The 15,336-nt window shown below is 32.2% G+C and overlaps 1 protein-coding gene across 1 annotated transcript; it reads left to right on the forward strand.

The window, feature by feature from the left end:
• Positions 1–1,773: 1,773 nt before the first annotated feature.
• Positions 1,774–15,125, forward strand: LOC131416341 (NKG2-A/NKG2-B type II integral membrane protein-like; the record flags this gene model as incomplete). The annotated part of the gene is made up of 6 exons (XM_058558808.1): positions 1,774–1,972; positions 2,371–2,469; positions 2,970–3,023; positions 3,961–4,112; positions 14,630–14,733; positions 14,967–15,125. Coding segments are annotated over 6 exons (729 nt in total), but the record flags the coding sequence as incomplete, so codon positions are not given.
• Positions 15,126–15,336: the final 211 nt, after the last annotated feature.

Below are 15,336 nucleotides of genomic sequence, written 5' to 3' on the forward strand. Positions count from 1 at the left end.
GAGGATGAAACACTTTCTGGACAACAGAAGGTATGTGTGGCTACTCTCCTGTCTGCTAGTCCATTTCCTTTAGTGGGAGATTACAAAGGCTGGATATGCCACTGAGGTACGATTTATATACAATCAAATCAAAGAGAACATTAGTATCTTTATCTCAGGGTATAAAAAAGCATAAAAGATGAAATATGTTGGAGGAGTTCTTAAATTATTCAAATTCTTGCCTATGGAGAGTTAAAGTGCATACACATGCATAATTGTGTTTGTAAAATGATAAAATTTAAAGTGAAATACAAAAACCATGATGACAATGAACAGTTAACTTGGGATTTTGTAATCAACATAGATAGATTATATACATTTTGTATTTAGCCCAGCCTTTAAAAATTGATTCAAAATGAATTCATCACATCATGAAGGTGGAATGTAACTCCTCATACAGGTACCTGGATGAAATAAAAGTAGTTTGACTTTTAATAAAAATCATGTTGGGGTGGGTTTCATAAAATGCTAATTTAAACGTAACTCTAACAAAAAACTTTAAAAAATTGAAGAAAACATTGCAAAAAAGACATAACATACTGATAAAGAGACATCTATCTAATGAATTACTTTACTGGTTTAACTAATAGGAATTGGAAATAACCACATGGCATTTGTGTTAAAATAATAGTTAAAATAACTAACATAATATGGAGAATTTATAAAGCCCAGATTGAGTATTAAGTGTTTTACATGCATTCTATATTACATATTTTTACTCTCGCTTTAGATTAGTAAAACTAGGTTGCTAGATCGATACTAAGTAACTTTTTAAAGGTCACACATTATCAGTTTCAAAGCCAGAATTAATTCCAGATCTGACAGCAGAGCTCACTGACTGAATTAATAAATTATATTATCTGATTTATTACAATTGGTTGCACAACTAAAGCTACCCTCACTGACTTAGCCATAGGATCTTTCTGGAAATTTGAAACAAAAGTGTTCTTCCATAAATTATCTACACTCCTATTTATCATTTTATGGTTTCACATCTTTGCCATTGAATCACTTTCCCATGACTTGTGTTAAATAAGTATTTAAAAAAAATTTTAATTGTTTTGTTTTCATTATTTATTAGGTTTTGAATAAGTTTAGTGTGTCATACAAGACTTTTCAACATAAAAATATTTCTTTAAATTTTAATGATTTTTCAGATCTCCACAATCATTCAAAGTAAAAGATCATTTGATAACACTTCATCCCCTTTAATAAGTAAATGTAAGTTTCTAAATCAAACTAATTTAGTGTAGGAAATTACTATAAATGCTAACACTACTATTCCCCCAACTTGAGAACACTCATTTTCAACCATGAATGGATTTTAAAATTGTGATAAAACTTGGTGCACCATTTTTTTCTAATATGGCTTTTTAATTTGAACCCAGTTATTCTAATAGTGTTAAAATGTTTCTGTGGAATCTGACTAAACTTATAAAGACATTATTCTTTATGAACTCCTTTATTGCTCACTAATTTGTCGCTTTACATTTCTCTAACCAATAATCTTGTGTCAAACATAGGAAATCATTTCAAAAACTACTTATTCCATCATGAAACATGTTAAAGCTGTAAGAAAATTAGAACCACACTTTTACATTGTTCAACTGCAAAATGAGTACTATTACTCACCTCAACTCCACCCATTCGGCTGTACTAGGCATCTTGTTGTTATATAAACCATCTATTAAACACTCAAGTACAGTTTTCATAGAGCACAGTCCTTGACATCACTCAGCTGCAGAGATGAATAATCAAAGCATAACCTATGCAGAGCTGAATCTGGTTAAGGACTCAAAGAAACAGCAAATGAAATCTAAGGGCACTAAAAGCTCCATTTCAGTAACTGAGGAGGAAATAACCTATGCTGAATTAAACCTTCCAAATTCCTCTCAGGATCTTCAAGGGGAAGACAGGAACCACCACGGCAAAGGTAAAACTTTTAATAGACACACAAACAGTATCACTGTTCTAGATTATGCAGCTGAGGCACAGAGGTGCGGGGAAAGAGTAGGGAATAAGCTCACCTATTTTTCATTTGTGAAGATCAGAGCTTGAAGTTGGAATATGGTATTCTAACATGAAATCTGAGGACTAATTTCATTCAGCCATTGTTAAGATTTGTGGTTTTTGACTAACAACTCAAGGAGCACTATATTTACTGAAAATGCAATGGTATATTCTGAGACAAAGATTACAATGGTAGATAGGGGTTGGTGGTTCAAGTTTATGTATATGATTCCCTGTGCATGTCGGTTCTCTTATATGGAAACTATCTAAACAACTGTCTCCATCTCTCCTTTCTCAGTGTTTCCATTTCTCTCCCTGTAGGTTTACCATCACCTCCAGGGAAGCTCATTGCTGGGATCCTGGGACTCATCTGCCTTGTCCTGCTCTGCAGTGTGGTAACAATGATAGCTGTTATTCCCTGTAAGTAGATTTTTGAAAGATTATACGGGGACTTTTTACTTTAATGATCATCAGTGCCTCTAAACATTTCATAATATTATGGACTAGAATTCTCATTTTAATGTATGCTTTTAGACTACATATGGAATGGTTATTCTGAATTTATCAAAAGTGTAAATAAGAGAATGATTGTAGAAAGTATTACATATATATGTATTCTGATTTCATAACTCAAAGACATACATTAGGAGACTAAAAGACTTTATTGAGAAAGCAAACTAATTCTTGAGGTTGGTTAAACCCAATATTTTAAAAGATGGTGAAGTCTGGTCCTTTAGGGTTTTGAAATATTTTTCTCCCAGTCTTTATTACCTTATTAATTTTTCATATAATAGTATTTTTCCACATTATTCTCACTCTAAACAATACACCAAATTTCAAAGTAAGAAATTTAAATTGTGATTTAATTAGATAATATTAATTTTTATACAAATTACTTTTTTTAATACTAATTTTTCTAGCTATTGTACCTCTGGAGCAGAACGATTCATCCCTGATAACAAGGAATCAGAAAGGTATATAACAATTCTCAAAGTTCTGATATTAGTATCATTTTTATTTTGTCTCAATCTTAGGCTAGTTAAAAGGTATGAGAAACATATTTTGGAACAATCAGATAAATATGAATATGCAGTATATATTAGATAACATTTTGAATTAATATAAATTTTCTTAAGCTTGAAAATAGTATTGTGGTTTAGTATCGAAAAATGGCCTTATTCTTAGAAGACACATTCTGAAATATTTATAAGTGAAGTGTCTGATTGCTTTCAAAGTGTCAGCAAAACAAAGCATATAAATATATATGTATGTGTGTATAAATTTATAGATATGTAAAACATGAATAATATGTATCTGAAAGAAGGCAAACAACAAAGCATTAATAATTGGTAAAGTAAAGGTTATAAAATGCAAGTTTCTAATGTACTATTTTTCCACTTCTGTAGGTTTTAAGATTGTTAAAATAAAAAATTTGAGGAAAAAAAATGATAATAGATTTTTGGGCATACAATGAATTAAAATTGAGTAATAAATGTTCATAAATAATGATTAGAGGAGATTATTCTTCTTATGCAACAATATGAAGAAAAATCATTTAAAATCACCATACCCATTGCTGTCAACTGGCTCAAATTTCCTACTGATAAGAGATAAATAATTTTAATATTCTAAAATAGTGGTTTCATTTGTTGATTTTCAGGACATATACAGGGTGGATATTTTTCTTTGTGTATTTGCTTTCTATGGGCACATAAATTAGGAGACGAGAGGCTGACCCTTCTCTGTAACTGTGTATATGAGTGTTTTTTTTTTTGTTTTATGTGTACCAACTTGTGAGGTTGCATAGATATGTTATGTACATATATGTTTATACCTATGCAAGTCTGTAAGTTAATTTCCATTTTTTAGAACTCAAATTGCTTTGGATAACAATTCGTAATCTTTCTTCAGCATATCATTGTGGTCGTTGTCCAAAGGAGTGGATAACATATTCCAACAATTGCTATTACATTAGTATTGAAAGAAAAGCATGGAATGAGAGTTTGACGGACTGTGCTTCTAAGAACTCTAACCTGCTTTACATAGATAATGAAGAAGAAATGGTAAGATTTTCAATGTTACTAAAATTTTATTAAAAGCTTATTTTGATCAATATTATATTTGTAGAATTCATCCATATTTTTGTATATATTTTTAGTTTTTTATTTTAAAGTCTGTGGTTATTCCATTGTTTGACTTCATTTATATTTTTATATCACTAATGCACATTTGATAATTTCCAGTTCTTGCTTTTCATAGAAAACCACGTTTCCATAAATGCTTTTTGTCCTAAAATAAACTTTTCTATTTAGTTATACCATACATCAAGGAAACTAAACATATCATGATTGTGCAGGTTGATCACAAACTAAAAAGACCCATGTGATTACAAATCAGGTCATGAAATAGAAGTTTCCAGCCCCCAGCAGCCCACCTCCGAGTGTACTCTCATCATTTCTCCTCCCTCCTCACTTAAGCACTATTCTGATTTTTAATATTATAAATCATCATTGAAAAATTTTGAACTTTATATTATACAACATTCAGTATGATTTTTATATGTCTTCTTCATTCTCGTATTGTATTTTTGCAATTCATCCAATTTTTGCATTTCTCTGTAGTTTGTTAATTTTAACCTCTGTATTATATGAATTTGACATTTTGTAATCTATTCTACAGAGCAAACATTTAGTTGCTTTTTAATATGTGGGTATTATAAATAATTATTTTATGAAAATCCTTGTGTACATATTATATTGCATTTTTATAATTTATATATGACATATAAATATGTTATATACAATAAATTATATTTATATAATATTATTATATTTGTAATATATAACAATTTATAAATATTATTATATTGTTATAATTGCATTTATGTATAATTATAATGTATTGTCCTCTATGTGTCAGAATGAAATTGCAGGGTCATAAATATATGTCTATATCAAATTTACTAAATTATCTCAACATTTTCCTAGTTTTGTGTGAATACATATTTTATCCAATAGTTCCTTGTTCCAAAACTTAGTACTCAGGAATTTTAATATTGTAGGTTCTGATTGTTATATAACAGTATCATTATGATATTAATAGACATTTTACTGAGTACTATTTGATTGAACATATTTTTCTGAGCTCTTAATCGTTAAGATATTCTCCTTTGGGAAGTGCCTGTTCGTGTCTCTAGTTCTGTCTACCCTTTCTCCTACATGATGTCTGTCATTTACCTTCCTAGATGTTTTTGTTATATTTTGGATATGAGCTCTTTTTTGATTTTATGAGATGCAAATAACTTTTTTGACTCTGTGACTTACATTTTTACTCTCATATTGGAATCTATTAATGACAAGAATTTATTCATGTTATTAGTGTCCAATTTATCATTTTGGGCGTTAGTGATTATTTTGGACCTATTTCAGCAATTAGTCAAAGCTCATGAATATAATCTTCTATATTACTCTCTAGGTTTTATCTTTTTTCTTTAATTTTTAACTTTTACATTTAGGTCTATAATCCATTGGATTTATTTTTTGTGATGCTGTATTTGTGATGCTGTGAGATGGAAGTGAAGTTTATACTTTTCTACAACATTGCGTAATTTATGGAGCATAGTTCATAGCAAAGATGATCTTTTCTTCATAAATAGATTTTCATATATGTATGAAGTTATATATACACACATATATGCTCTAATCTGCTTTATATGGATAATATATATTATATATTATCTTTATATTGATGATAATATGTATATAAAATCACAGTCTATCCAGTCTATCATAGTCTACAGAAATTTGAGTGAAATGGAGAAGGCTTACCTTCCTTTACGTCCCTTACTGTATCTATTTAAAATATAATTGTCTTATATGTTTCATCTACATACATTGAGAATCACATGTTATAATATTGCTTCAACTTCTAATTTTGCTTCAATTATCAATTTGGAAAACACAAGAGGAAAAGGAAAGTCTATCCTATGTAATGATATTTTATTCCTTCTTTTGTTCTCTCTTCCTTCCTGAATATCCAAGATTTAATTTCTGCTTAGACGATTCCCATTAGCTATTCTTTTAGAGTGGACCTGATGGTGCCACATTTTCTTAGTTTTCTTTTATCTGAGAATGTCTTGATTTCCCCTTAATTCCTGAGTGATACTTGCACTGGATTTTTCTGTGGATTTTGGTTGGAATAAGACAATTAAGAGTCTAAAAGTTTTCTGCTTCTCTAGCCTGCCCCTTTTCTGGTCCTTTGACTGGAGAGAAAAAACTTTTCTTGAGACTGTTGTCTGTAGCCATTGGTGTTCTGGTTTGCCTGTTTCTCCAGCATCCAGTCGGAGATATATGAGGTCAAAGAAATTCCAGGGAGCTCACCACCATATAATCCCTCAGATCCCAGGTCCCAGTTCCGTCAGCTTTCTCAGCTTTCAGAATCTTCTTATACTTGTCTTATATACAATGCCCACTGTTTTGAGCTGTATTTAGTGGGAGGAATAGGGAAAAGTACTATCCACTCTCTCTTCGGGAGCACTATCCAGTAAAAGTGCTACCACTAAAAAGTTCATCCATTCCATATTTCCAGAACAGGAAGTCTGATGTGTAGTAATTTTAATTTAATTTTCGTAAGGCTAAAAATATTGAGCGTCTTTTCATGTACTTATTTGCCATCTGTATATGTTTTTGGTGAAATATTCATTGAAATATTTTGCATATTTTTTGTTATTTAGTTTGAGAGTTTTTTTTTTTTTTTTGAGGAAGACTGGCCCTGAGCTAACATCTGTTGCCAATCTTCCTCCTTTTTTTCCCCAAAGCCCCAGTAGGTAGCTGTATGTCGTAGTTGTGCATCCTTCTAGTTGCTCCATGTGAGATGCCACCTCAGCGTGGCTTGATGAGCGGTGCCTAGGTCCGCACCCAGGATCCGAACCAGCAAACCCCAGGCTGCCAAAGCAGAGCAGGCAAAAGCAACTGCTATGCCACCAGGCCTGCCCCGTCAGAGTTCTTTATACATACTGGAAGTTAGCCTTTCATCAGATGTATGATTTGCAAATATTTTCTCCAAGTCTATGACTTGTCGTGTTTTTCTCTTGAAAGAGCAGAAATTTTTTATTTTGATGAGGAACAGTTCATTAAATTGTTCTTTTATGGATCATAGCTTTGGTGTTGTATCTAAGAAATCTCTACCTAACACAAGGTCGTGTAGATTATCTAATACATCTTTCTGAGGTTTCATAATTTACACTTTGGTTTGTGACCAATTTTGAGCTTATTTGTACATACAGTGTAAGGTAAGGATAAAATTATTATTTTTATTATATTTCATATTGATAGCCAACTGTTTCCACAATGTTTATTGAAAAGACTGTACTTTCTCCACTTAATGAGTTTGCGTTTTTGTTGAAATCTGCATTCTGTATATGTGTAGGAATAGTTTTGCACCTTCTAACATGTTTCACGATCTAGTTATCTGTTTTTATGTCAATTCCTTACTTTAAGCACTTTTTTTTTTATGGTAAATTTATATTACTTTATCAGTTCTTCTTTCTCAAAGTTATCCTGTCTGTTCAAGGTCTTTGCATGGTTTTTTCCTTTTTATTCCTATCTTTTTTAAAGATCGTTTTGCTTTTCTTGTTTAAAGCAAGAATGAGTGTTAATTTTATCAGTACCTTCTGCATCAAAGTGAGGACATCATTTTTCTCTTTATTCTAATTAAAAACAATTTTTTTCTCATGAAGAAGATTGCCCATGACCTAACATCCATTGCCAATCTTCCTCTTTTCGCTTAGGAAGATCGGTCCTGAGCTAACATCTGTGCCCATCTTCCTCTATTTTGTATATGGGACATCACCACAGCATGGCTTAATGAGTGGTGCATAGGTCTGCACCCCGGATGCGAACCTGCGAACCCCGGGCCACCAATGCAGAGGGTGCGAACTTAACCACTACACCACCGGCCAGGCCCCAATGACATCATTTTTCTTTTTTACTCTGTTAATGAGATGGATTAATTTTATGGAATTTCAAATGTGAACCCAACATGGTATTGCTTCAATCAATCCACTTGTGTCATGGTCTATTATTTTTGTGAATTGCTGCAATCTTTATGTCAATTTATGATTGCCATTGACATGTAATTTCCTTTTTTGTGTGATAGTGTCATCAAAAATACACATAACTCATATTTTATTAGCCTGTTTCATCTTGCTGAAAGTATCTTCTCTTTTCTCTACCCTACAAGAGATATTGCAAGATTGGCATTATATTTTCTTTGTATATATTGCTTACTTCAGCATCAAAATGATCTGCAACAGAATGTGGAAAGTTTTTTGAGTTACAGATAAAATTCTAACAGAAGTTGTAAGACAATTCTAGTATTTGTATTTCTTTTTGTTTAGTTTTAGTTTTTACAAGTTGTATTTGTTAGAATTTCTTCCGCTTTATATATGTATTTTAAAGTGTATTTGCATATTTTCATAATATTGTTTTTATGGTAATTTTATTGAAGTGTAATATACACGCAGCGGGATGCACGTACTATATCCCAACAGCTTACTGAATTTTCATCAAGTGTAACCATCACTTGGAATGAGAAATTGAAATTCCCCTGCACTACAAAATGACCCTCTCATAGTCTTCTGAATTAAAAACTACTTTATATAAATGGAATCATACAGTATGTATTCTTTATTTTTGGCTTTTTCAGGTAAAGTTAAACTTGTGAGATTCATCCATGTTGTTGCATGAAGTTGTAACGGTCAATACCTCCTTGCTGTTCCATTGTCTGATTATACTACAGCATATTTATCTATTCTATTGCTGATGCTCGTGGATATTTGGGTAGTGATCCATTTGGGGCCACCATGAGTTATTCTGGTATACAAATTTCAGCATAAACAGTATACAGATTTCAGCATAAACAGTCTACAGATTTCAGCATAAACAGTATACAGATTTCAGAATAAACTTTCAGCTAAATATATGTTTATCATTTCTTCCTTCTATAACTTTAATTGATTCTTATTTTTATAGCTTCTTGAAAAGGAAGCTGCTCAGTTCATTCATTTTAGAACATTCTTCATTTTGAATATGAGAGACAAAACTATGAATAGTCTTTAAGTATTAATGTAGTTCCATCCTGACTTTTTTATATATTCTCATTTTATTATTATTTAGTATAAGGTATTTTCTGATTTCCTTTTTGATTTCATCTTTGAACTATGTGAACCTTTTATAAATTAGAATACTTTCTATAAATGCCAGTTATATCAAGCTGGTTCATAATGTTTTTACAGTCTTCCATAGTCTTAATGCTAGCTGTTCTATCAATCACTGAAAGAAGAGCTTTTAAATCTCCAACAATAATTATTAAATTGTTTATTTCTCCTTTTGATTCTGATAGTTGCCACTTCACGTGTTTGAGGGTTCTGTTGTTAGGTGAATATATGGTTTAGTTGTCTTACCTTCCTTTTGAACTGACAGCTTTAACATTTTGAATTTTTTTTTTATTTCTAATAATATTTCTTGTTTTAACAGTTACTTTTTCTGATATTAAAAGAACCACTTCTGCTCACTTATGATTAGTGATTTTAGGGTATATCTTTTTCCATCCTTTACTTTTGCCTATTTGTGCCTTTGAATCTGAAGTATGTTTGATATAGAGAGCATATAGATGAATCTTACTTTTTTTTGTGAGGAAGATTAACCCTGAGCGAACATCTCTTGCCAGTCTTCCTCTTTTGCTAAGGAAGACTGGCCCTGGGCTAACATCCATGCCCATCTTCCTCTACTTTATATGGATGCCACCACAGCATGGCTTGATAAGCAGTGCATCGGTCCGGGCCCAGGATGCGAACCTGCGAACCCTGGGCTGCTGCAGTGGAGCGTGTGAACTTAACCCCTATGCCACCAGGCCGGCCCCTGCATCTTACTTTTTTATTCAGTATAACAATTTCTATCTCTTGATTGGAATGTTTATCCGTTCACATTTAATATAATCATTGGTATAGTTGGATTAAGATATGCCATTTCACCCTTTCTTCTTTGTCTGTGTCTTTTGATCCTTCGTTCCACCTTTCCTGACATCTTTGGTGTTAAACATGTTATTTGGGTGTTCCATTTTATTCCTCTGTTGATAGTTCGGCTATATTTTAAAAATTATTTTCTCAGTAGTTGCTGAGAGTATTACAAATATATCTTTAACTGATTACCATCTACTTCAAATTAATTCTGACTGAATTCCGGTAAATACAGAAACTTAGCACTAACAGCTCCATTTCCTCTCCCCCTCCTTTATGGTCTTAATATTACTTCTAACAATATTGTACTGAAGCCAGCTAGCACTGGTTTGGGAACACCGATTATGCATACCCTTTCTAGCACTACATTTATGATTTCACATCGGTGTCTCGAAATGAACAATTCTAGGTGTCTTTACATCACAGAAATCAACAAATGCTAAAAAATTAAGTTTTCTTTCCTGCCACGAGGTACCCACTTGCCAACGTTGTACTCATGATAAAGACCCAACCATACGGTGTTATAATTGTTGTTTAAATAATCTTATTTTTTAAAGAAACTAAGAGAAGAAAATGAACACACAAAAAAACCTCATATTTACCCACATATTCAACATTTCTCTTGCTTTTCATTCCTTCTTGTGGATACGAGTTACATCTAGGATCATTTACTTTTAGCTGAAGAATATTTTTTGAAGACAGTTCTGCTAATAAATTCTCTCCTTTTCGTGTATGTTGTGAGATCCTTATTGGACCTTCTCTTTTGAAGGACTGTTTTGCTGAATTTAGAATTGTTATTTGAGAGTTTCATTGTTTTTTTTTGGTACTTTCAGTTCTTTGAATATGTCATCCACTGCCTTCTCATCTTTATTGCTTCTGATGAGAACTCATCTATTAATCATATTTTTTTCTATATGTAATCTGTAGTTTTTCTCTTGCTAATTTCAAAAACACTTAAGAGTATTTACCATAGTTTTGCCTTTTCCAGAATGTCATAGAGTGGAATCATTCAATATTTTACAAATTATTTATTACTTTTTAACTACACAATGCGTCTTAAACATTTTTTTAAATTAGGAGATATTTTCTTTTTTATTATATGAGTCAGGTGTGCAACATTATAATTTGATAGCTCTGTACACTACAAAGAAATCAAGCGTACAGTTTAGTCATGTTGACTATATTCACATTGTTCTACAACAGATATATAGAACTATATATAGAACTTTTTCAAGTTTCAAAACTGAAACTCTATACTCACTGACCAATAAATCCCATTGTCTCTCTAACCATCCAACCCTTAGTAATTGCCATTCTACTTTTATGAGTTTCACTACTATAGAAACCTCATATAACTGAAATCATACATATTTTTTTGTGACTGGCTTATTTGCCTTAGCATATTTGGGGAGTTTCATCCACGTTGTAGCATGTGACAGGATTTCCTTCCTTTTTAAGAAAGAATAATATCACATATGTATACCCCACATTTTCTTTATCCATTCATCCATCAATGGACGTTTGGGTTGCTTTTACCACTTGCCTATCTTGAACATTGTACATTCTTGACTGCAATGAACATAGGTGTACAAATATCTCTTTGAGATCTTGCTTTCAATTCTTTTGGATATATTTCCACCCATGGGATTGCTGATTTATATAGTAATTCTGTTTTTAATTTTTCGAGGAACCTCCATACTGTTTTCCGTAGAGGAAGCCAATTTACATTCCCACCAACAGTATACAAGAGTTTTTTTCTCCACATCCTTTCCAACACTTGTTATTTTCTTTCTTTCTTTTTTTTGGTAGTAGCCATCCTAATGGGTATGAAGTGATATCTCATTGAGGTTTCGATTTGCATTTCTCTAATAATTAGTGCTATTGAGCATCTTTTCATATCTGGATATCTTTCTTGGAGAGGTATCTCTTCAATAGCTTTGCCCATTTTTTAATTAAGTTATTTGTTTTTTGTTGTTGTTGAATTGTAGGAGTTCCTTATATATTTTGGATATTAATCCCTTATCAGATAGGATTTGCAAATATTTTCTCTTATTCTATACTTTGTGTCCTTTAATGAAGAGAGTGTTTTAGTTTGATGTAGTACCATTAGACTATTTTTGCTTTTGTCACCTGTGCTTTTGGTGTCATATCCAAGAAATCAATGCCAAATACAATGTCATTAACTTTCCCCATTTGTTTTTTTCTACGATTTTTAGGTCTTATGTTTAGGTCTTTAATCCATTTTGAGTTAACTTTTGCTTATAGTGTAACGTAAGCATCCACCTTCATTGTTTTGCATGAGGATAGCCAGTTTTCCTAACACTATTTGTGGAGGATACTGTCCTTTCCCCATTGAATGTCTGACACTCTTGTCAAAAATCATTATATCAAATAAAATAGTTTATTTCTGGATATATTGTTCAATTGTTTTCATGGGAGAACAAGGACCTGAGGCTTCCTATTCCTCCATCTTGCTAATGTCACCTCCCCCCAATAGGGAATAGTGTCTAGGACAAACGTGGAGGTGACGTGGCCTAAGTGTTGCTGGAGGTGGGAAATATCCCACCCATGCCCTGATTTTCTCACTGACTCAAGTCACTTCATAATCCTGCCTGTTCCTTCAAGATTATTTTTTTGTCTTTGTCTTCAAGTGTTCTTCAGTCATTTGATTACGATGTTTTGAGATGTGAATTTCAATGTGCTGAGTCTATTAGTATTTTCTGGGCTCCTTAGCTCTATAAATATTTTTAAAATCAAAATTAAGAAGTTGTTCATTCATAGTGTCTTAAAATTGTTTTCCTGTCCCTTCCTGTCTCTCTTATTCTCAGACTATATTTACACCTTTGTTGATTTTCTTGATACTGTTTCAAAGGTCCTGAACTATGTTAATTTTTCTGTCGCATCCTCTGGGATAAATAATTTGTATTATTCCATCCTCAATTTCATCAATTCTTTCTTCTGCATCTCAAATTTTCTGTAGAATCAATCTGGTGAAGTTTTCATTGCACACAATATATTTTTGAACTCAGAATTCCTATTGAGTTCTTTTATATAATTTTTATTTCTCTATTGAAATTTTCTGCTTGTTTTGTCACTGCCATCATATTTTCATTTAATTACTCAAACATAGTTTACTCTATAAATTACATATATTTATAATAATTACTTTAAAACATTTTTCTAATATATCCAACATTTAATCTCAGTAAAAGATTCTATTGTCTGTTTTTTTTTCCCCCTGAGTATGGAAGATATTTTCCAATTTCCTTGCAGGTTTTCTATTTTTTTAAGTAGATACATTTTATAATACAGTTTAGGAAATGTGGATTCTATTTCATGTTTCTTAGATTTATTATTTTTTTGTAATGTGCATAAACTTTTCTGCAGAATCTTCTCCTCGGAAGTGTGCCTCTGATATTTCTGTTCAGTTTTTTCAAATTCTTATTGTTTGTTTTTATTTTCTAGCCTGACTTCCTAAGGATTACCTTTGTGATTACATAGCTTAGTTGTCAATCAGTAATTTTTTTGAAAGGCTGTATTCAAATACTACAAGTCAGTAGGGCTTCTACCCTCTGCCACATGTGTGTGTGTGTGTGTGTGTGTGTGTGTGTTTTGGGGAGTGCTTATAACTTTGCACTCAGTTCTCATGTCTTCTTTGGTGTCTACTTTTTATTGGGATCATCTTGGTCTCCTTCACAAATCTGCACATTTTTTCCATCATCCAAGACTGTGTAGAGCTAATGTAATATCTTCTGTTGTACTCTCATTTTATTACCTTCACATTTATTTATGGTTGGCACTGTGCTTGACACAAAGAATATCACAACCTTCAACAAGAAAAAATATGGGTTTTCCTCATCGATTATCTAGAAAATTCAGCACTTTGAACTGAAAAAGTAGTGGGCTATTTCATGACCCGTTCCCCTCTGATAATCAAGTCTGCCCCTTTGGCAGCTACAGTGTTGATTTTTGCAGCCTTCCCCAAATGTAAAAACTGCAATTTTTCTTGCTCACTAAGCTGGAGTGGGGATGAGGGTAGACATTGGAGTAGTGCTAGGCGAGAAAACTACAAATTTGCTCTATTTCACTTGAATCTCTAGCAGTTTTTCCACCTCACAAATTATTGTTAGTCTTTGATTAATTCTCAGAGCCTAGAAATTGCATCTTTGTCAGTTTATCCACTTCACTTAGTCAAACTAACATATTTACCTAATGTTCCAGTGTGTAACATTATATTCTAAATTGAAAGACACTATGAAGTAAAAAGAATTAACTTTATTTCTTATTACAAAATTCAAATTAGTTCCAAAAATTTATTTGACTTCTAGGGGCTGGCAGTGTGGCCCAGTGATTAAGTTCGGCAGCCTGGATTCAGTTCCCGGGTGTGGGCCTACCCCACTCGTCAATGGCCATGCTGTGCTGGCAACTCAAATACCAAATTCAGGAACATCAGCACAGATGCTAGCTCAGGGCGCATCCTCTCCAACAAAAATAATAATAATAATAATAATAATAATAATAATAATAATTTGTTTCACTTCTAATAAAATTTCTTTTCCGTAGAATGTTTTGAACTCCTTCAGGGTTTTGTCATGGGTTGGACTCTTCCATAGAAGCAATACTAATTCATGGGTGTGGCCAAACGGCTCAACTTTTTCTTCCAAACAGTAAGTTTCTTGAGAGCTCTTCTATTTTACGCCTTGAAGAAATTAATCTTAGAAGGAAAAAAGCAATATATGAACAATTGTACAAACATAGTTATTTAACTGTTTCCATAGGAAAAAATATATGGGAATTATTCAGATTTAGATATAAAACTCGTAGTCTAAATATTGTATTTATTTATCAAAATATTATTATATATTACTAAAATAAATGATATATTATCTATGTATTTCAGGTTCTCAGTATCTTCAGAGGGAGATAAGAATTGTGCATTCTTGTATTTTCCTGAAAACAAACTGTCTTCTGAATCCTGTTTAGAAACAAAAAGATATGTTTGTAAGCACCAGGCACTTTAGCTGAACTATATTTGGTATAATGCTACTCTCACCGACTATAAAAACCATATTTTTTCAAAAGCCAACTACTTTTTAAGATACTATTTTTTAGAGTAGTTTTAGGTTCAAAGCAAAATTAAGGGGAAGGTACAGAAATTTCCCATATGCCCCTTGTCCTCACACAGGCATAGCCTCCCCTATTATCAACATCACTCACGAGAATGGACATTTGTTACCAAGGATGACTCCACATTGATGTATCATAATCAC

Source organism: Diceros bicornis, chromosome 17 (assembly GCF_020826845.1).
Source record: "Diceros bicornis minor isolate mBicDic1 chromosome 17, mDicBic1.mat.cur, whole genome shotgun sequence".
Classification (NCBI taxonomy): domain Eukaryota; kingdom Metazoa; phylum Chordata; class Mammalia; order Perissodactyla; family Rhinocerotidae; genus Diceros; species Diceros bicornis.